This window comes from Eutrigla gurnardus, assembly GCF_963514095.1.
Source record: "Eutrigla gurnardus genome assembly, chromosome: 16".
NCBI lineage: Eukaryota > Metazoa > Chordata > Actinopteri > Perciformes > Triglidae > Eutrigla > Eutrigla gurnardus.
The window spans coordinates 11,276,907-11,301,109 of NC_139927.1; the positions used below are offsets into that span (position 1 = coordinate 11,276,907).

General features: G+C 40.3%; 1 protein-coding gene across 1 annotated transcript in view; it reads right to left on the minus strand.

Annotated features, from left to right (window-relative positions):
* lpgat1 (lysophosphatidylglycerol acyltransferase 1) overlaps window positions 1-23,149 on the minus strand; it is a 37,298-nt gene extending 14,149 nt beyond the window's left edge. The window contains exons 1-6 of the mRNA XM_084030575.1: window positions 22,586-23,149; window positions 21,656-21,908; window positions 10,713-10,831; window positions 8,206-8,301; window positions 4,842-5,121; window positions 499-625 (exon numbers count right to left, since the gene is read on the minus strand). Coding sequence (XP_083886701.1) covers window positions 499-625; window positions 4,842-5,121; window positions 8,206-8,301; window positions 10,713-10,831; window positions 21,656-21,893 — 860 coding nt within the window. The 5' untranslated portion in view covers window positions 21,894-21,908; window positions 22,586-23,149. The remainder of the gene's footprint in view (window positions 1-498; window positions 626-4,841; window positions 5,122-8,205; window positions 8,302-10,712; window positions 10,832-21,655; window positions 21,909-22,585) is intronic.
* Window positions 23,150-24,203: the final 1,054 nt, after the last annotated feature.

Below are 24,203 nucleotides of genomic sequence, written 5' to 3' on the forward strand. Positions count from 1 at the left end.
AAAAAAACGCGTCTCTCTAGGCAGCCTAGGCTCCGAGATCGCACACAAATACAAATGGTACTACCAACACCTGAAAAGCAAAATAAACAGTGTTCCAACCAATCACAGACAAGGGGTGGGTGGCACGTTCATGAAAATGCGCGTCCATGATCGTTTTCAAAACACGGGAGGGAGGGGCTAGCTGGCTCTGTTTGTTTTGGATCTCGCAACGGACGTGAGGGCAACCAGAATCGCTGATACAACCTTTAAGTCATGAAAACAATACAGTTAACTAGCAATAATGACCTGAAAGTACCAAAACTAATCCAAAGCGTGAAATGCACACAAAACTACTAGCATTATGTTGCACGTATTTCATGATGCAATATGGTGCATTTTATTGTGATAAAATGCAGTACAGTGTCTTTGCATGTCGGTTGGCATATAGATTTACATAGTAAAGATCTAACTAGGTGAAAAGAAACCAGGCGAATGTAATGAGCAGCATTTTATTCTTACCTGTAGTGTACATGTGTGACTGTAGGAGGTCTGTAGCCAAAGATCCAAGTCTGGATGTCCATGGGTCTTGCTTTGGGGTAAGCTATGGTCACATCTATTACCCACTGCAGGCCTTTACGTTTATTACCTGTCGTGGAAGAAACACAAATATAGAAAGTTAGGACACATTTGAAAGGCATGGATCTAGGCGATCTAATTCACCAGTATTTAAGTGAGGCATACTTAAATAATCAACTTAGTGGAAGCCTTATTGTTTGCCCACAACCAGCAAGGCACTGAGGTCAAGGGGTCAAGGTCAAGGGGTAGAGCAGGCCCACAGCTGGTAGAGATTCAATGGTTTTCCAATGAACCCTGGTCATCCAGATCAAGAACACTATCTCCAACTACCAGGTTACATCATGCAGTCAAATGAAGGCTGGCTACCTGCCAAAGTAACTGGTGGAAAATACATTCCAACCAGCTGAAGTCCCAACTTGACAGATTTTGGCTAGCAGATACAAGTGTGAGTCACAGTAAAAGGAACATCTTCACCTCCAATGCTCATCAATCATATCAGGTTATATCAACAATAAATAATAAGTGCTGGAATTAAAATAACAATCAAATGAAAGCCTGGTGCACCTGGCATGCATGGCAGAATAAGACAGAGAAAAAGAAGTGAAGAAAGTAAGACAGGAAGACGAAGATTGACAGGTGGAAGAGGAAATGCTAAACACGTGATAAATGTCTGTCATCTGCAAGGGTGCATGCGTGCAAGTATGCATGTATTATGCAGAGTCAGCTCTGTCCTCACCTGCATGTAACCGCAAATAAGATTACAGAAATAAATAAAAAGAATGATGTATTTTCTATACATTAAACCTCTTAAGTGTTATTCATTGCATGACTGAAGTTGACTCAAACATTACATGTGTGTATGTGAAATATGCTGTGGCTTTGAAAATAAGGACAGTGAATTTACATAGTATGTCAATGTGTGTGACTATTGGGAGTGGTGAAAAACAAACAAGTGCTGATCCACTACCATAACAGTGTTATGCAAAGCCATATTTATTGTGTGTTTTTTTATTTATTGAAGCTCCTGGCATTTTATATTAGAGCTAAGCTATAAAACATCCCAGATCTGTTTTTTTAAACTGGACGTGCAGATAGGAAAACAACCTTAACACCTGGCTGTGGATTAATGCGTTTTAAAGTCAGCATTGTTGCTTTAAAATTAACAAACATGTCAAATGTAAAGGAGAAAACACCATCAGCTTCGCATCTCAAAACGAGGTAGATGTGAAGCAGTGCGTAATTGACTGCTTGACTAATGTCACAGGCTGCTGTTACTGTGCAGAAAGCACTTCCCTCTTGGAGCACACTGGCTTCTTTATGCAAGGTAAACATACCATGTCTGTGTGACAAAGTGGAGCTACATTGTTACAACCAATCAGCCACGTTAACGCTACACCCTGTTAAAAGAGAGAGACATTTTGCTAACAAGTCTTAATTCAAACCTTTTCACACGCAGAAACCCATGTTTATTGTAAATCAATCAGCAGGAGTGCTTTATGACAATATATGAGAGTGCTCTCACCTTTTTGGAAGTGTGTTTAGCTCACTGCATAGCTTAGTAACTACATGAATGACAAATCCTTTGACAAAAAGTACACCCTGGTTTACATGCTATGATACTGGTTTCAACAACATACAAGAAAACCAGATGAATTAACTACAAAAAAAAAAACAGCTGAGGCACAGTTTGTTTGCTGGCTCATTTATATCAATGTTACAATGACTTGAAAGGCATCCTTGGTATTGAAGGGAATGGCTAACGCCACAGTTATCCCTGTGTGAGTAATTGGATATAGAGGTCTGTCCAAGTGTGTTGAAAGGCAGCCATCGTCTCTTGTGAGTCGTAGGCCAAAGAATGGGGCCCTGAGCCAAGGTATCGCTGTGTGCTGTGACAAACAATACTGTAATAACAGCAGCCATGGTAATTTAAAATGACACCAGAGAGGTCCTGTCCTTCTGTAAACAGTTAAGAGAAAGGAAACACACTGGCAGATACCTGGCTCTCGATCAGGCCACCGTACAGGCCAATTACACTTGAAACCCATACACGTCTCCTCCCACCGACTAAAACGTGGATTGAGAAAGTGGCCTCTGATTGGTTGGTGCTACCCATCACGTTTACTGTTGGTTCACATGGAGCTCCAATCCCACCCTTTATGACTCACACCTATGAACTTTGCATACCTGCCAACTGCAAACACAATTTTATAACACATGAACCTTATCGGTCACATGGAGCCTTTTTGCTGGCTATGAACTACACTGGTGACTTGTGACCCATGTGCCTTGTATCTCCACACTGAGCAGTGTATTTATCCCCGTTGACTGATACAGAGCGACACACACATTTACATCAAATCCTATTTTCACCAAGTGGCCCATTTGTCTCTGAGTGAGTCAGCAAGCTCTGGGCACCTCTGCAGAGCATCAGGGAGGGTCAGAGGGACACAGAGCGGTGTCTTTTATCAGCCAAGCACCCCACCCCCTACAAACACAGGATAGTGAGGGACATAGCGCTCTTTGGGTATGCATGGTTTTTTTGCCCTAGGTTTTAATGCCATTAGCTAGATTCAAGGGGAAGGACAAGCCCTACTGCAGCAACCAGCTCCCCCCTCCTCCTGAGCTGCTGGAACAGAGGAGAGGCCACAGGGCGATAAAGCAACAACTGGGATATAAACTCAAACTACGCGACACAAAAGCAGTGAAATATAATGTGACATGAAAAGGATTGACACGTTTAAACCCTAACATTGTTAAAATCCCCTTCCTGCCAGAGGTTATGAAGAAAACCTCTGCCGTGAGTGTTTGTTGACTTTATAAAGACGCTAAATTAATAGAAAAGCCAAAATAAAAAAGTGCAGACAGCACATGATTTAGCACACAAATAAACCAGCACTGGTCTTTGTCTACATTTTACAATGGCTGATGAAGATATACTCCTCCTTTGACTTGACAGTCTGTCCTGCAGAGGGATAAACAGACAGCTGCTTGCTGTTAGTGCTGAGGCTGTCGGACACAGAGCTGTGTTAGCAAACTGGTGGAAGGCTCAAGTCTTCTCAATAATGCAGGCCCAAAGTCTCTCCAAATTACTATTAACACAGCAAACCCTTAAAATTGATTTTGAACCAAAGCCAGGAGAGTCTGCCGGGTAAACTTTTTGTCCACAGGCATAAGGGACTCATTGCATCTGTATGTTTATTGCCATTTAATGCTGTGCCTCTCGCTCCAAGATGCAGGTTTACAGTGATATCTGGATCGTTTTGCTTAGTTAAACCTATGCAAGTGTGGTGGAGAAGCTGGTGTTTCTCTTGAGGAATAAGGGAAATACCTTTCTCAGAAAATGAATCGCGTTCACTTCAAACAAAGACTATAATATATAGATTTCAATCTATGGAAAAGATAATATGGACATAAAGACTGTAGTGTAAGAAATGTATACCCTTGTTCCCCCCCCCCAATAATTTTTTGATGTTCGTTCTCTCCTTTTCTTTTTCCTCTCAAAAGGTTGTTAATTGCAGAGTTATCTTCCTGCTCACTGGCTGTATTTAGGGCTGATCTCTAGACAGCAAAACTACTCTCCTGCAAAAAACCACTGGGGTTTCAGGGACCTTGATGCAATTTCTCTCTGCATGTCACTCCTTGCCTCTCCTGGCAACCTTTACCACCAGCCCCCTTTCATTTAAAAGGACTCCCAAAGGACAGTGGGACACAGAGGCGATGATTTAATGCTTCATGTCAGAAGCATGTTCAATTCTATGCCTTCTAGCCAACTAAAGATCACATTTGATCAAGAGCTACAGTACACAGAGACTGGAATAAAGGAAGGAAGAGTTCCCTAGGAATACCACTCATTCAACCTAAAAAAAAATCCCCTATTGTCAAAGAATACCTAATTAAATTCCAAATTAATTTGAGTTGAGTGAATCGAGTGTCGTCACACAAGGCCAAACAAAATATACTCAAATCCATTTGATATTTCAATTCAAACCAATGGCTGTTTTTCACCTTGGAGCAAAGAGAGCAGCAGCTTCCCTTTTGAGGTGTTCTAGCGTTCAGTTTTGTCAGATGCAATGTAACCCAGTGGAGATGTACATGGGACAGAAAAAAAGAAAAAAGAATTGGCATTCTGTGCAGGCCACCCAATATGTCTGTATGTTGTTTTTAGAAATGAGGAAATGTATGTATAGTTTTTAAAATCGTAGGGAAAAAAACATAACTTAAGGTTCATTTGAGGGAAGAGGTGTATATGAAACGATCTGGGTAATACGTTTTTGTGTGTTAGATACCTGTCTGGTTTGGGGTCCCAGTCTCGCTGCCCACGCTGCCATTCTCCTGCTGGGCTGACAGGGTTTTCAGGATAACGTGGGTGGCCCCGAGACGAGGCAACGTGACGTGGGTCAGGTGGGGGAGGGAATGCTTCTTGGCGAACAACTGGCTGGTTTCCCGTCGCTTGCGCAGGAAGCCACCCTCTGGGAACAACACTATCCACTTCCTGTCACGGCTGTGGTAGTATTTCTCTAGGTGATCTTTCAGGTAGACCAGCTGCTTGTCTCTGTGAGCTTTACCCTGTGGGAACAATGGAAATACGTTGTGAAAAAAATGCAAGCATTAGAGCAGTTTCAGTGGATTCAGACCACCAGCACTTAAACTCAGTTACTACATACAAAACAAGCGCATTCATCTCAAACAGTTTCAGGTAGGTTTCATTATTTCTCCTAAGGAAACTAAATGTGCTAAATTTATTTACTTAACAAGATAGATGTTTCTCTTTTTCGGCATACAAAACAACCACACAATGAAAACATGCTAACTCAAATCACAAGTAAGGTGCAGAAACACTGTGGAGCAATCAGAGCAGCATTATTGGCACTGGACTGAAATGGATGCAAAACATGATGGCCTTGACAACATTAGGAGCATTAGCAGTACCCCGCCAAAGAGGAGCGGGATTGATTTTAGTTAGGCTCGGGCTAAAGCCATTTTAAATGCATTAGTAGAGCCGGGGTGGACTTTTTATGCGTCATGTGAGCACACATGCAGCTCCATGGAGTAAAAGTGTTTACAACAAAATAAAAAAGGCTGAATAATAGTGTGATTATTTTTTGCCAAAACAAGAGTGAAATGAGATATAAATAAGCATTCACAAACATGACCTTGAGTTTCTGTGGTTTTACTGCAGCGACAGGAGTCACATGAATCGAAGGAAATGTACTCCACAATGTTGCTGTTAGAGTCAGACTGTCTACACAGCGGGGAAGAGTACAGAAACTCCCCCATACCCCTAATATCCAAAACCTGCAGTTCCTCAAACGGCCACTTGTGGATGAATGACATCAATGGGAAACTAATTTACGCCGTCAGTAGGTGGAACTCAACAAACACAAGGAGCAACACACTTTTACAGACTATCCCTGCAGCATTTAGGCAGTCATTCCTAACTGATTCAAACTGGGGAAAAGCATCCACTGATTGGTAGATTTATAGCACAGTGTTTCCCCCACGTTCACACAGCAGCGGCGCGCCGCCGCCGCTGAATTTTCTCCGCCGCTGCAAAAAAAATCCTTTAAAAAAAAAAAAAAAAAAATGTTTTTTTTTTTTTTTTTTTTTTAAAGGATTTTTTTTAAAGGATTTTTTACGTAGCTCCTTTTAGAAAATGTACAGCGCGTAACGTCAATTGCGCAGCACGCGGCACATCGTCACGTAACCAACATCAAAGAAGAAAAATACACAGCGAGTGTGGCAGTTGTTGGCAGTAGGCTACCCTACACGGTTGCAAAGTTACATTGATTCTAGCAGTAGCGAGTGAAGCGGAAGATCGAAGAAAGAAGGAAAGAGTGAGACAGACAGAGAAAGAGAGAGACAGACAGAGAGAGAGAGAGAGAAAGTAAGTTGCTAAAATGTGTCGCTACATGACCACCAGTGTCGCTCTCTTGTCCTCTTCCCCTGACTCTCACTGTCTCACAAAGGAGCTGAGCTCACCTGAGGTCTATTTGTAGTGCTAAGGCTCACACTGATTGGTATTCAATTAGCTTTATTTTTTATTTTTCATGTGTGTGAGTCTGTGTTCTTTTCAAATTTTAGTTAGGTTTATAATTTAAAAAGATGTGTTTTGCCCATTGTTGCAGGAGATTTCATTTTTGAACAAAGTGTCTTATGTAAAAAACAGTTATGCTTTTGGCATAGCAACCATGTTTAGTGTTTAAGCATTAGGCAAAAATCTGTAAATAAATTGTGCAAATTATATTTGCGTTGTGGCATTTTTTGTTAAATATTACTATACAAAAATATAAAAATCTGTAAATGAAGACACAAAAGGCAAAGTTACAACACCAATAATCCCATCTACAGTAATACACAGGACTGTTTGAATAGGATTTAAGTGCATATTCTCCTCTCAAAGTGCACCAGATTCATGCATTCCAATGTAAAGGGTACAAAAAAATTTCGGCCGGGGGGGCATGCCCCCGGACCCCCCTAGAGGGTTCGGGGACCACCGCTGCTGAAAAAAATCCTGCGGGAAACACTGTAGCATGAAACACTATTTTGAGGAATGTGTCTAATTTTGAGTATTAGAGGTTGAGAACACTTCCAAGGATAAAAACTGCAATTACAGCCTTGTACCACAAGTACATGTGCTAAAGCCACCACAGGCTGCTGTGTTGTGCTGTGCATAATGATGTTAGATACATGATTGCCAGCCTGGGTGGACAGCAGAGGCTTGGGAGGCTGGGGTAGATGCTTGCTGTGCCTTGTGTATGTGTAAAGTATTTTAGGGAAGGATGTCAAGAATGCACACACAAGAACGCCCCCCCTGGGATCAGAGAGAGGATGGCAGAAATGGCCCAGCCTGTTTAGACCTAGCACTTCAGCCCGTGTAGCTGTTAGCAGGCTCAGGGTGCTTCACCCTCGGCACAGTGCCTGATGTGAAATTCTACGGCAAAGTATTTCCATGACCTAAAAATTAAATTCACCCTTACCATGGCTGGAGTGTTTCTGCAGCTCAAAAAGTGTGAGAGCTATCTGTGGGCTTTTCATTCATTTTCAAACAAACACAACCTCAGTAATGCTGTTATTTAAATCTATGCTGGTTTCTTTATCCAATTAAAAATTGCATGCAATTCGAGGAATATCCTGACTAATTGGAGTCATGTAGGCTCCATGCGTAGGCTCGTCAGTGCAGGCTGCTCTGTTCCAGCTGCCCCTAAAACAAAGGGTCAGTTTGACCCAGTGGGGCTGAGCAGCCCTCCCACACTACTGTACACTGCCATTATCCTTCTCAGAGGATGCCATAGCCATAGAACTGTAACATCCACTGTCCAGCTGGGACAAGCAGATGGGTAGAGACTTCCCTTTGCAGAACACAGTAAAACAGTGTACAGTATAACAGTGAGTTATGGCCTAAAGGTCTAATTTTTAATCCTGAGACATTGAGGGAAAACAAGTTATTGACATGTTAGGGAAAATAGTCTTTCATCTACCAGCGGCAACTGTCCATGAAGCCTTGAGTTTTATTTACAACTAAAAAAACCTGCAGGGTAGCTCCCTGGTTGTTGATATGTGTAACGTTAACAGACTTCTGATGGCCAAATAACAGGCATGACAATAATTTAAAAGTACTAAGACCTTTGGAGCCAGTTGAGGTTCTCTTACCTGTCTGATGAAGAAGTCTCCATGGATCAGGGACACCAGGCCAAAGTTGGTATATTTGAACACATGGTCCATCAACCACATCATTTTTTGTACCACCTGAAAAAGAGAGGTGGAGAAATGCAATGAGATTCTCAATCCCACATTCACCTGTTAGCAAAAGCACATGAACTTGGCTTTGGTGCCAGGCCCCAAAACTGATACTGCCCCTCTGAGCACATCCACCCTCATGAACCGCACCGATGCAGCTTTGGCTTACTGTCCTTTGGGAGCTAAGAGGATAAAGTGGGCCAGGGATGCAGTTGTTGAGGCGGATCATGTCCTCATGTTTGTGCAGCGTATCTAGGCAGCTCCAGTGCAGTGCCAGCCTCAGCCAAAAAAAATAAACAAACAAACAAACAACATAGCCTTCACCTTCCCAGAATTCACAGCCAATCTCCAGCATGATTTAGGTGGCAGGACAGCTAGCTGCATCTTGTGACTATGGCGTTAAATAATGGATTCTCAGTGACAGAATTGACTTTCAGTCTAGACAGATAACGTGACTCCGGATGTTCAATTTTTCTGATGTTTTCATTTCTGATGCTGATAATATGTTTCAGGAAATATAAGTTATTTCTGTGTGTCATTAATGTGCATCTTGTTAAAAATTATATGTAGTGGCTACGTGTCAACCATGGCACTTAAGGAAGCAGCTGAGCCCCTAACAACATCTGATTAACACTGAGGAAAAAAACGAATCAGTCAACACAGCTATAAAGTGATTGACACAGCAGTATGGAATGTGCTGGCATTCCTGCCTGAAGAAGAGTATGCTCTGCTGTATATTTGGGCCTGTTACTTCCAAGTCAGACGACATGTCCTAATGAATGCGGACAAATGTCAATACGGCCCTTTTCCCTCTTTATTCAAGCCTTACGACCACATAAGAAAAGTGTTGTCCAATCCAATGCTTGTGTAACTAAATCCAGGTACATGACATCGTTGATCGGTTTACGTTGCCAGACAACTATATAAACTTTGTAGGTGCACATGATGTGTCATTTTCAACGGAAAACATGTTGCGCAAAAAGAACAAGTATCCTATTGAAACAGAGGAAAAGGTGCGTGTCTGCACTGATGTTCGGACATATTTCACTTCCTTGACATGATGAAAATGGTACGTGTGAAAGAATGCAAAGCAGCCTCCGCTTGAAACTTTGCAAATCTGTCGTCAGCTGCCAGAGAAACTTTACTAAACACTCATACTCGCATGTTGTAATTTGAATCCAGCAAACCACAATCCTCCTTTGCGAGGCGTTCTATTTTGACTTTAAAAGCACATTGTCCCATCACAATGGCTCTCAACTGTTCTACAAAAATAACTCCATCCTCCCATATTGACTATCAAAAAGTCAATATGTTAAACAGAGAAAAAAAACCCACTGCATACAAAAAAAAAGACTATTACAAACCAACTGTGGAATTCACTTAAACATCATCACTTGATAACTAACAGTGCAAGATAAATCAAAGATGACCTTTAATTTGAAGTGAACCTTGTTCCTTGAACCTTGGCTGATAGTTGTGGTTGTGGAGGGAGATTGAAAGTCTCCTACTTGCTGTTGGCTAGTTTTCTGTCACTTACAGTACATATACATTAGAGGTGGGAGAAATAATTGATTCTATGATGCATTGCGATGCTTTGTTGAACAATTCTGCATCGATGCAGGGATGTACATATGCACAGTGTTTACATTCAACATCGCGGGAAATGGAGGAACAGCTGCAACCAAGCAAAGAAATAAAACCAGCGCCGGCTTTTGTAAAAGCTGATCTGATCTGGGAACACTTTGGATTTCATGAAGTCGATGGTGAAAAAAGTTCTAGACAGGACGTCAGTTACGTCACGATAAAGTATGTCAGGAACGCCACCAATATTAGAAATCATATTGCCCGTTTCCACCCTGAACTAACATTATCAGAGAAAAAACAGCTGTGCCCAACCAGGAAACTGTTGAACAGACACTCGTTTCCAAGCTGGCAGCTAACTCTTGACAGGGCCAAAAAGTTAGAGACAGTCTGTGGCAAGTTTTATTGTTAGGGATTTGCATCCTTACCCTGTTGAGGAAAATGAAGGCTTTCCTTTTCTCCTACACACCCTGGAACCGGGGAACAAAGTCCCGTCCCGCCAATTTTTCCCAGACTGCCACACCAACGCTTTACAGTGATACCAAAGTTAAATTAATGTATTAAATGACAAATGCGAGTCGAGTGGCAACAACCTGCGATTCATGGACATCTGTTCTGACAGACTCCTTCGTAACTGCGAGGAACTACTTATTTGCGGTGACAAAGACAAACCCAAACAGCAGCCTGTTCAGCAAAATACAGAAACCATGTACACTGAAGGTTCAAACTAATGCACAGCTTTTATTTACACCGATGTGACCTCTTGAGTCTTTATGTTAGATTTGTGGATTTCCTAAAGGTGATAGAATGACGTAACACATTGTTCTCTCTGTGCTTACCATGCCCTTGTCTTGCAGGCACATCATGAGGGTGCACACATCTCCTGTGGATTGGTGGTTGACGATGACCATAGCTTCTTCTTCAGAGATGGGCCGTACGTCGTCACCCCACTCCGTTACTGCAAGGCCCAAAACAGATATTTATGGTTCAACAGGGTGTGCAAATAATATCTTTTAGAAGTGCCCGTCGGTTTTCTTGTAAATTAAAGGGCTTACACTAAGGATTTGTCAGAAAAAACTCATTGTGTAAAACATGTAAAGCCAATTGTATATCAATAATATTTTGAAATCATGCATCGCTTACATATTATACTACTATATCTATATGTTTTGAAATATCTTTTAAATCAATTATCCGGATCCAAATCAAAAACTCCATAAAGTTTCACCGAAAACAGTTAAAGTTCTCAAAGTAATAAACATTAAATTGGACCACAAAATAAACTCTTTGCTGGCGGCAACACGTTTGCTTTCAAACACATTGGAAAAGCCGACAGGTGTGGTTCATCATGTCAACACAAGCAAAATGGAGCGACATCTCCGGCATATGAACACTGAAACCCAATTTGTCTACATCAACAGTGGATGTTACACCCTTAAGAATTGACTGATCGTCATTGTCCTGACACTCCCTCGCTACAAACTGCTGTCTGATCAGCACGTCATCCCTTTCACTCTTTGTTGTTAATGTAACCAAAAGGGGTCTAATATGATTACATCATGTAGGGATTTTTGTTGTTGTTTTTTTGCTGTATTACATCAGTCATCAAGTGTATTATTCACTGTTGAAAGGGAATGGAAATATGTTAGCAATGTGGTTGGAAAACGAGAAGTGAGATTCAGGATATTGATATCACTCTCACTATTGACCAATCTGGGCAGAGCAAAGGAAACGGTCAAAGAAAAAAAAAAGAGGATGGTGTAATTTCATCACAAAGTGATCGTCTGAATTCTGGCAAATTATATCAGCTTTTGTTTTAATCACCTACTTAGATTTCCCCAACTCCATCTAGGTGTACTGATCTTAAATAACAAATAAACTTGCCTTAAATGTAAGGCCAAGGCCTCCAAGTGTCAGATGTTGCACCTATTACTTCTTTTTTAGGTGGCATTGATTTATTTTTAGTAAAGATCACAGTGGGTGCTTGGCAAAGGTCACATCTCAAAATCCTCATTAATCATCAGGCTTTGTGTCAACATCATCAGTGGACTTGTTGGTATGGGAGCTCCCTGCCTGAAATTACTTCTTTAAATTTGGATAAGCAGTGAGTTTGGTCGACAATCTGCTACAACAGGGGAGCAGGCTAATTTGCATTTCTGCGACCCAGAAATAATGCTCACCTCTTCAGTGAAACCACATAACGCATCATGTAAAGCTGAAAACTGACTATCAGAGTGATACAAATTATACATAGCAAAATTGAGCTGCAGTTCTTTGTACCAAATACAGGCATATCAAGCAGGGGTACACTGAGGTCTCACCCACCCACAGAACAATTTTGATCATGATGCGACAAATTGTTGTGGAGATATGATTAATGTGCTGTTTTTGTGATTTTACAGTCGCCTTCATTCAAATGTCACAGCCAGATGATTTGGATTAATATCATCAAGGTTAATTAGTGATGTGGACACCAAATCAATGATCGGTCACTTTGCCGTTCATTCACGTCAATCAAACGTTGTGATCGTGTGTCCGCTGCGTGCATCAGGCAGCTTGTAAGGATTGAAATGATGTGATGCAGCCACAACAAGCGAACCGCAAGAAATGGGATGTGAAATTATCTGTGGTCATATAACTGAACCAAGGCTCAGCAGTCACATTGGTATTGTAACATCATTATATTTTTTCTTAAAATCAGACCAAACCTTTTCTCAAATTAACTCGAGTAAAATTTCCTTGAACTAAAACAATAAAAGATTACTTTGTCAAATTAATTCACGGAGTGTGATGAGTATGTAAAAGAAAACTGATTCAACAGTCTGAGTGTCTGATTCAGTTAGATGTTGCAGTTGTGACAATTTGAGAGTTTGTGCCTTCTTCACTCACAAACACATGCGTGCGCGTGGCTGTGAAGCTACTGTTAGTGCTGCTGTGTGCCGATGTTAAACTACCAAGCTGCGGTGGCACACGGGTAAAAATAAAAGTGATTGGCTGTGCAGCTAAAAAAAACGTCTGGTTTCGATGAGCAGCCAATCGAAGGATGCACCTCAAATAATTACTGATTGGGTCTTCAAATGACTCTACTATTCACAAACGCTCTCAATCTGACAATGACCAGCATCTCTATCAGCACCTCCGGGAATAAATCTCCAACTCTGCTCTTTCTTGCCTGATTTACATGCCTGAAAGCATACAGGCTACTTAACTAACCATTCATCTGTGTCTTATTGTTGACAGGACCCACGCAGGAGCGGCAACAAAAGAGGAGACATGGCTCAGCAATGAGGGCGACAATAGCCCTCCTGTAGAACACATGAGCTGCCTTTGCAATTTAAACGCACTTCAACAGCTATGCATATTAAGAGGGAACCACGGAGGTGAAAAGATTCACCCGAGGCTGCAATCATTTGCTGGGAATCCCCACAGTTCTGGGAGGGTCTGACTGGCTCCAGCTCTGTGTAATGCAAATGTTGGATCAGGCCTTAGGGTGCAGAGCGCTTCCTATCAACGGGAGAGCTAATGTTAGGATTGTTGCTTATGAAGATTAATCAGAATGTTTTTTATTGACCAAGTTTAACATTGAATTAAACAAAAACATGACACCTACGCCAAACAAGACAGCTACAAAAAATAGGACTAACTAGTGCATGACAAAATGTTGAAGGACCTCGGAACAAGACGGTTCTGTTATAATCTGACCTAAAACAAGTTCCTTGCAGTATACCTTGCTTTTCTGGACCTATTTTGTTATCGTCTCTGTAGTTTTCTTATTTTAATGGATGACTTTCCTTTTCTTATTTTCTAAGATTGTAAATCGATTCACAACTTCCAAAAAGTGATTTTTACAAACACTGTTTTCCGCCTCGTGCTACAGGCTAGTCAGCCACTGCTAACGCTAACCATTTGACTCAATGTACAATGCAAAAATCGATTTTGAATCGCGAATCGCTTTGAAACGAAAATAGATTCTGAATCGAATCGTAACCTCAAGAATTGGAATCGAATTGAATCTCTAAACCCACCCAAGAATCCCATCCCTATTTCCTACAGTACAAAACATGACGTCATATTGAGATTGAAGATGATTTATATCAGGCTTTGGTACCGGTCCCTACGAATCAAACAGCAAGTCACACACAGTCAAACATAGAAAAATTAAACCTAGGCCGATATCACAATTCCTCATCTGACAGCAGCCTAAAAAGACTAGATGATTCCTTTGGCTCCGCCATTTTCTTTACTGTAAAAATTCACTCATTTACTATCACTCTGCCTTTGTGCATAAAAGGTCATTCACACTCTGTGGGGTCGTCAAAGCTATTCTGGGAAATGATGGAAGTCATTACACAAACTATAAATACATAAAGACAGCTGCGGGGGGAGAAAAATAAATAACGTCTTTTTCTTTAGGAGCAGCAGTTTTGTAGTCGGTATCAGTGGTGAAACAGAGTAGTATTCCAGCATACCATACGTTCACAGTCTTGAAATTGGATTGAAGTGGTCATGCTATTACATGGTATTTTTGCAATAACAATATTTATGTGGTGAGTTTATCCTCATGCAGCCCCTCCTGAATGACTGACTGAGCCCTTTGTCTCAATTTTCCCTACCAGCTAACACCAGATAACTCAGACTGTTGCTAAGAGATGTGACATCAGAAGTGCATCTTCACAGAATCCTTTCATTGATCGTTCCACTCTTAACAGGAAATGAAAACATTCTTAATTACCAAGTTATCTGAGGCCTACAATTCCAGTATCAATTTACTCAAGAGCAAAAGGGGTTTCTTGAAATAAAACCCACTATAATCTGTTGATCCTCTCAACTATATACTACGTGGGAACATATCCAAATCAAACAGGACTTTTTTGTTTAAAAACTGTGAAATTATGTGCAAGTGTAGAGTCCACTCGATGATATTCAATACCTGCTTTCATAACCCAAGGAGAAAGGCATTTCAAGCAAGTAGTCGGCTTAACAATTTCTGCATGACTGTAAAAGGCTACCTCATTTCCCTGACAGAAGAGTTTTTGATGACAAAAGGTTGCAAGCTGGTCTCATTCCACCTTGAAATCCAACCCAATGTACTGCACTGCTGCTAGCTATACAGTATGTTCACAATGAGCTTTAGTCATGTATTGCTAATGTCATAGTCATTCAACAGTTCAAGAACACACTACATGGCTGCCCTTAAATAGACAATTGAGGTTATACACAGATTATAGGATATAAGTGACAACGTGGTAATCACTGTTCATTCTAACTTCTCTAATGCACTTTGACTGCTACAGCCGGCCAACATGGCAAGCTTTTAAATCTTCCCTAGCCTCACAAGGAGAAAGTGATATAACAAGGTAATGCTGTTCAATTTAGGCCTTTGTTTCAACTCCTGTCCCCTGGAGAATAAGCTCAACTCTCATGAGAACAGGAATTGGAAAAATAACGGTGTGTGACACCTGACAGGGTGTGTGGGGTGTACATACCCTCAAGAAAATGTCAATTCATAGGGAGTATGCGTTCATGTGCTCTGAAGTCCCCAATGTTGCAGTAGACTAGCATAAATTATATCAGAGAGATGGGTCATCTGTCAGATGGAATACATTAGGGAAATTGTCTTTGAGAGATGGCACAGTTAGCGCAGCAGGATGACAGCCACGCTGCAGGCACGCCATCTAATCCAGTATGGTGGTCAGCTAAACGGTGTACCACTGACCTTACCACCAATCACTACACGTCTTTTGTGGCAAGGCATCCTACCATCATGTTCAAATACGTGGACATTTTGATGGTTAAAGCCTTCTGATTACAGGGTCAGCTGGGTGAAGCTCTTGCTTTTACAATTACCCTGAAATTCAGTTACGGGGGAATCTTAAAAAAGTAGTTATCATGGTGAGAGCTAGGCCATTATTAGCTTACTGATATTGTATTAAATATATGTTGGCCAATAAGTAACAAGAAACTGCAGTACAGAAAAGCCAGACATTTGCATTGACATAGTATATGCATCAGAAAACTTGTTCTTGGCTTAGATGGTATTACGGCTTATCAGAGTATTTGCAAATCGAGACGGTATGATTTTCAGTGCTATCATAAATAGAGATGTTAGCGATTTCTATGATGCTGTATCGATGTGATGTATTGCAGTGCACAGCACGCGCCACCAGTAGATGTTTCTATAGTGTAACAGGCAGCTGAGCTCAGACAGATGGCAACTCAGTGTCGCCTTCAAAAGCTTATAGTTATAATAGTCTGTTATCTTTACAGAAGTTATTAGATTGTATCATGGCTGATGAATTAGATTGGTGGAAGGTCAGTAGGATTAATGATTTAACCTCCAATGTGGATGATTTCACAAGGATGGCAGCCTTTTGCCTACTGCCCTTGTATATGTAATTACAATGTGCTGATTATGGGATAAAAACTTTTTTTTTTGTTATGCATGATGCCTATATGGATGGAATAAAACCAGGATTCTTTGGAGATTCAAATGTTGTTGTGGTATCATACTTAAACCTCATCCTCATCAAAAAAGTTGCTGATCTATGGTCTACACCATACCTTAAAAGGTTGAGTGTTTAGGATTAAATTGGCTCAACAGGACAAGACTTGTGCATTTTAAACATATTTACCAGATGTGCAGAACAACTATCCAAGCCACCACAGTCGAACAGTAAAGGAACAGAAGTAAACCAGTAGTCTCCATATTGGTTTAATGGACTAAATGGGTTTCATGTATTAACTGTAATTTCTTGCCCTCATTATAAGCTAAAAGCTCATTTGACCCCATCGGTTGCTTCTAAAAGTTATTTGTATCAATAAAATACCAACACGTCAACATTAAAATATGGATTCACCACATAATGTGTTGTCATCCACATCAATACAACACATCCTTTCTGTGTACTAGGGAATGAAACATTAGACATGTTTCAGGACTTCGGAACAAAAGGGATGTTAATTCCCATTCACGCAATCGCCCTCTCAACTGCTATCATTATTCCATGTTGGGTCGGCTCCTTCACAACAGGACTCCACGTGCATCTTGATGTTCTCATGCACTACATACACTTAACTTTTACCAAAGTCTGTAAGCAAGACACAAAAACTATCCCTTCCAAAATAAAAGCCTTCAAAAGTGCACACAATGCTCATGAGTTTGGAGCAGCCATTGGCATGCAGGCACAAAGACCCTCATAAGATACAGAAAAGGCTTAAAATACCAGAAATGTTCACCTCCAACAGGCGGCATAATTTGACAAAGAATCTGACAAACACTGGAGCTCAGCCACAGTCTTCATAAAGCTGTAAATTGTCTCAGTCTAACAGGTGCAACTAAGATCATTCAGGACAGTTAGAGATATGTCAATCAAGTTTGATCTGTACCCACCCACACAGTCCAGAAAGTGAGTCTAATCTGCCAAGTAACCGATAACACTCGTGTGGGTGCATGACGGCTGTACAGAGGCTTTAACAAACCAGTTTCAGCTTCAAAGTGTGGTGATACACATTTAATGTATTCCAGTGCTCACTACCTCTCAGCACATCTGAAATCTGATCATTATGGAATTTTAAGTTATGCATACACACAGTAATGGTCTCCTGGTTTTGAGAAATCTGATACAATAATTATAAAATGAGTTTTATTATTTTAAGTAATGTTCAGCTGCCCCATTTTACTCAAATGTGAGTGTTTTTTGTATAATACATGTTATAGATCAAACAATTAGTTATCACAGAGTAATTACAGATAAATTAATTAAAAATAATCATTAGTTGTAGCCCATGTGGATTTATTTAAAAATAAAAATGGACACTGGCAATCTAAACACCACAGATGTCTAGCAATTATCTGCTGTCTAAATGTTTCTTTAAGTAACAAGTTATTCAGAAAATCAATATGATGACAGGCTATATTGATTCATTTCCATGGAATCAGTCAATAGTTTTCTTGATTACTTGGTCTGAGATGTGGTGAAAATGTCCATCATATTCTTCTGCAGCCCAATTTACCATATTCAAATTACAACCAACAGTCCCAAACCCAAGTTATTCTGTTTACTATCATATAACATATCACTATAACATCAACTCACAAATTCAGTTCAATTCGTCACATTACATCCTCAATGCATCATGGGAGCAGTCACACCCGTACTTAGAGCTGCCCATTTGATCAGCTCACGCAAGACGCATGTTAATGGTAAACAGGGCCAAAGACACAGAAACATAAATTAACACTGGGAAACAACATGTGACATCTGCAATCTTACAGTCCCCATCCTGATCTCTTCATAGACCCAACAGACGACGCAGTCATGGAACATGCAATGAAGAATTAATCCTGCTGGCTTTAGTGCACCTGTTTGTGCCCACAGTCGTATGTGTGACATTCTGATCAGACCCATGTGCTTGATTTTGTCAACAACAGGAAAAAGGGAGTCAGGTCTAATGGCAATACAAGTAACCCCATTACCACAATGCCACTAAATAAGGCTGTTTCCTGTGAAATGTTCATACCTCAGTGGCCTTCTGAGGTAATATGTGTAACTCTTTTAAACTTTTTCAGTTGCCACTTCTCTGTAATTCAGTTTTCAAATGATCAAAATGAATCCTGCACAGTGTATTGTACCAACGACACAGTGCATCTGTTTTAGTTCCAATGTGCCAGAGACAGAAGGATAATCTGAAGAACACAAAAATAGCATCCGAGTATGATGCCGAGTATATAGTAACATAGCTTTCTGCTCTTGAAATGTAGCTTCGATAATCACATGCAAGTATGTGACATTAGCTGGCGTTACAATACCATAACAGTAATATAATGTATTAAAGCACACTGAGAAAGGGGTTTATGATGCTCTGCTAAGCAAAGCAGTTAAGCTAATGATAACAATATTAGCGTGAGTGTTCTTTAATAAAATTTGTATCTTTCAAAAAGGCATGAAGCTCAGTTGTTTTAGCTATGGATGAATGACTTAAACACATCACTGGGTCGAGTTGAACTGAACTCCAGCAGTTCTCATCATTACAGTTCTACAAGAACAAGAGGGAGGCTATCTATATGAAGCTCTATCAGTACATTACATCACATTTTCTCACAAGTAAAATATTTCCTCTGGTGTATTTCATATGCTACCAAGAAAATCAATTTGTCTGATCTTGTCTCTTTGTTGCAATGTAAAAAAAAAACAAGAAAAAAAAAAAAACTTCACCATTCAGATTCAGTGGTGGAATGTAACTAAGTATATTTACTCAAGTATTGTACTTAAGTACAATTTGGCACTACTTGTACTGTGCTCGAGTATAATCATTTCATGCTACTTCACTACATCCCAGAAGTAAATATTGTACCTTTTACTACACTACATTTATCCAAGAGCTTTAGACATTGCAATTGCGATTTTATCATAGAATTTTTGTTTTTATTTAGCCAAACTACAGCAATTTTTAATTCAATTGACCCAGATTTTTAAAATAAATGGCAACTCATAAAACTATGCTGTACACTATACATTATAGTTAATGTTGTTCATCTAGTTGGTTGCCATTGAAATTAAATCAGCCAGTGTCACACTGAAGATGACGTCACGGCAGTTTCACGTGCAGTCGCTAAAGACCAAATTTTCTCGTCTCTTTTTTTGTGACAGCATGTATCTTTATCTAACTGTCTATTTCAGTATTTACTTAGTAGCGATACAATGATTGTATGTATCTACAAAGCATCAATGCTCCGCTGCTCCTCTCCTCTCTGATGTTGACCAAAGCTTGGCTTCCAGACTGCATTGTGCCAAGCTATGAGTGAGTATTCCCTTTTCCCTGACACACATTTAGCATTCTTGAGTGCAAGTGCAGGCTGAACAAATCAGCAATAAAAAAATCAAAGTTATATCAGTAACTACACAACCAAAATGTAACATTTGTCTTTATGCTTTTCGTAAATAGTACAGAAAAACAATAGAGTGCCGTACTGATATTATTTGCATTGGAAGCCAGTGGTATAAATTCCAAAAATGTGCACTGCAAGTGGGACAGTAAAACTATGACCTTAGACAAAACCTGGAGCCTCTAAATTGTATGTGTTGTGCAGATCCAACGGTCATACACATAGCAGGGAACTGGCAGTTACACAGGAATGCCTTGTGAGGGAAAGGTAACAGGGTCGATCCATTCCTGTCAAAGTGTCCTTGAATGTGGGTCACAGCACTGATGCTCACATGCTCCCCTGAATGCTGACCCCTGCACTATAACAGTGTATTTAAGGCTTGATATAGCCAATATTTATTATTCCATATTAGTTTACTATTCACATCATGTTTTTTGTCCAGGTACAGTTTACAATTTGCATATACATCCACGGGGTTACAGTGCACGGGGAGCAACTTAGGGTTCAGTGTCTCGCTCAAAGACATGGGGACAGGACGAGCTGGGGATCAAACCGACAACCTTTAGGTGAAAGGTTGTCCCACCATGTATACTAATATAAGTACCACCAGATTGGTAATTACAGTGTATGTTAGGGACGAGACGATATAGGATTTTTTCTCAGATTGGGATATACACTCAGAATAAGTTACTTGTGTTCAATTTCCATTAATGGGATAATCGTAAATATAAACTTGAGAAAACTGCCTAGCTCACTATCATCGTAGACAAGTGGAAAAACAGAGGTTGATTTAAAAAAATAAAGGACAAAACAATATATTCAAATGTATTTATCCTTTATTTATGCAAGGCCTTATGACTTATTTAAGATTGTTTGATTGTTTTTCACTAAAAACAATATTTACTAAATAAAGATGTGTCTTATCTACGACAGAAAACATGTATTGTTTCATAATAAAATGTTAAATGATTACAGTATGTTACAGTATGTAAAAGCCATTTTTAGTTTTTAGATTTAAAAATATTTTGATGATCATCAGACTAATATGAGTATAATATTGGTCAGGATAATAATGACATTAATAATGGATAATCGTCCCACTCCTCGTGTATGTTATATCTGATAGTCTAAATTAAACATTAGGCAGCATTCGCATGATATAGCCGTATGATATTTCACTTTTAAACACTGTCAATCAAGGTATGTAACACAGCTTATCCAACGCAAGACCAGGTGTTCTATAGGCTGAACTCTTTGCATTATTAATCAGTACATATTGTTGCGCCCCATGTTCAGCACTTAGCAATTTGTAAGCATTTTGTTCCAAGCTCTGTGCAACCAAACACCACTGACAGTCTGAATCACTTCAGCGTATTCAACCAACCAGCTGAGAGGAAACAACAAACTCATATCCTGCTCTTCTTCTACCATGTGTGTTATGTTAGTTGTAATGTCACTGTACAATCATTACCAAAAACCATACCACAACAATACTTAATAAAATTCAATACTAAGGACCACAAAAGGTATTTTCATGACTGATAATTCTGCCTACATTTTTATCAGTTATTCTTTGAAATGTAAAAAATGCCCAATTTGAAAGCCCAAGGTAACACTGAAATCTTTGGCTGTATTGATATTATCTTAATATTTCAATGTTTACATTTTGGTTAACGTGTGAATTACACAAAGACACATGTCACTTTACAGCTACCATCTTCGTTCTGGCAAACAGGCGTATAAATATCTGGCAACCAGTAGTTGCTATTGTTAACCACATTTATGGCCTTTTCAACATTGTCAGGAATATTTGCAAAAAAATATGGAGAAAATAGCTTTGCATGCAACGTAGCATGTGACACAATGATTATGTGTATGAAGCATAAACAATCCTACCTGTATAACCTGCAATCCAGCCCCATGAAGACACCATGGCCAGCAACCATTTGAACATAATTCCTTCGACGTGCCAAAAAGTGGAGCTGTCCCATATTCTTAACGGCTGGAGGAGCACCAGGTATAAGCAGTAGGACGGGATGGCTACACAGTTGTTGAACAACATGAACACAAAACGGATCACAGACTTGAGCAGAACCCAGCCCAGTTTGCCGGCCCTGTCCAAGAGCTGTGCCATCCTGATACACACCGTCTGCAACAGAGATAGAGACACAGAGGCGGTTAGCATCTCGGCTCGCCTTGTTTGACAAAAGACAAGTCATGTGTGTACATAACATGATCCTTACTGTAAACAAACCGATTTGCAGAAATCCGCAAATCACCCAATGTTATAACATTCACTCTGGAAACCCAGAGGAGTGAGTCTGCCGCTAACCGGTTGGGAGGGTGAGACTAATTCACGGATTTTAAATGTAATACACGCGTAGTGGACGCCGTCTTCTCATTATTATTCTGGTAGATTATGAACTGGGTCTATTTGTTTTTTTCCCCGTGACTGTCCGCTAGCTAAATGCCCAGCCATTACAGTGATACATGCAAAGATAAGACCATAAAAGGACCAGTCACACGTGACGTGGTGGAGGGCTTCATGACATGCTAGCTAGCAGCAGGCTGATTTAGCATAACGGGAACAGATGTTAAGAAATGTGACATGACAGCCCGTGCGTTGTGGCATTCTTGCAAAACACACCCACACAAACAAGAAACATAGCCGATAAGCTAAAGTACACAGGTCATCTATGAGACAACACCAAACGGTAACTCGGATGTCCGGAGGCTGGTGCAAAGCGCAACCTCCCGCTTGCCTCATCCAGAATATAGTCAGAGCCTGTAATTGAGGGGAAAAGTCTGGTTGCTCCGGTTACTCACCCAATTAATGTCACTGAAGCATTCAAGGACGGCCAGAGATGTAGCTAATTGTTGAAACGAGATAAATTGTGTCACGTGTAGCTAACCTAAACGGTTAAGTTAGCATATGTTTTCTAGTCGACATGGTTAGTCGCTCTCAAATCTGGGGACAGGGTGGTGATGTCTGATAACGTTACAACAGAAACCCTGTGCGATAAAACTGCAGCAGCACCCATTTAGCTAACGTTATCCAGGTCTGCTCGGGCAACGAGAACCCGGCGGGCACCGTTCGTTAGCTAGCTAGCTAGCAAGCAACACCACTTGACCGTCGCTGGCTCCATCTCAGGCAGAGACACGGGGATAATTCCACTGATGCATCATCATCATCGTCGTCGTCAACTTAGCTAGCTACTGAGCTCCCATTAGCGAATATTACGAGAGGCGGTTTAGACCGGGCCTAGGCTCAATGTTGCTGGCCATACAAACGTAAACACAAACTATAAACAACGTATGCTCATGAAACACGAAACATTGTTCCTGTCCAAGCTGGCCGGACCCGTTATCTTCCTCCGGACCTCGATTCGCACGGCGTCAATGTACACAAAAGATCAAATGGGTACGAACGGAAATGAGTCCCAGTTGCCTTCAAAATAAAAGCGTATAGCTAGAGCGATGAGATAGTTAACTCATTTAGCAGTTAAAGCTTTCAACTGTCTTCATCAGCATACAGTTTACTCATTTTGACGCGAAACTGTAAAGTAAATTACTCTTTGTCCAGGGAGTAGGGACTAATAAAGGATTATCACATTTTATCAGAGAAACATATATCAATATAAAACTTACCTGTGAGGATAATATCCATAACACAGAGGTATGCTAGGTGATAATGCAAGACCTACAGCAGTCGATACTGAACTGTGATTTTGTGAACTGCGAATTCCCTAAAAGTGCAATCAATAAAATTCCCAAAACCCAATTTGATAACTGTGAAGCATGACCAACATTCGGTAGGAAATATGGAGTAGAATCAAGAAAAGCAATATATTTTTGTTAATGTTGCCAAATGATCAACATGAAGGTTTGTTATCATTTGATTTTGCTTCAACTTACATTCAATATGAAGCAAGATCTACTAAAGGGATTTCCATGGTTAAAATTACAAGTAAACCGTTTTATTGTGAAATCCAGGCGCGGAACTCTTCTTTCCGTTTCTTTCTCGCTTGACGCTCCTGCGTTTACCTGACGTTAAATGCGCAGGCTCTGATGTCGAGGGCTGACGGTCTCAGTATCCACGGACAGGAGGCTTCTTTTCTAACAGTGACTTAATCGTATCACTTCATTTTAAATCACATGTACTCATCCTCGGTTGCGAGTTGTTTACAGATTATATCACAGGCATGGCTGCGTTTTTTCACCTTAAAAAAAAAAAAAAAAATCGACCTGAATTTTTAACCGGAATAGCGCGGAATGTTTTGAGTTTGAAATCAATTTTATGCTAGGCTATTGTATGTCAGGATTTGAGATAGTTTAGACCTCAAGTGTTATGTTGAGGGGAAATAACATGATAAGCGTAAGATTATAGTTATATAAAATGTTATGTTGTAAGACTTAATGCATGCACCATCTGTTCGAAATGTTT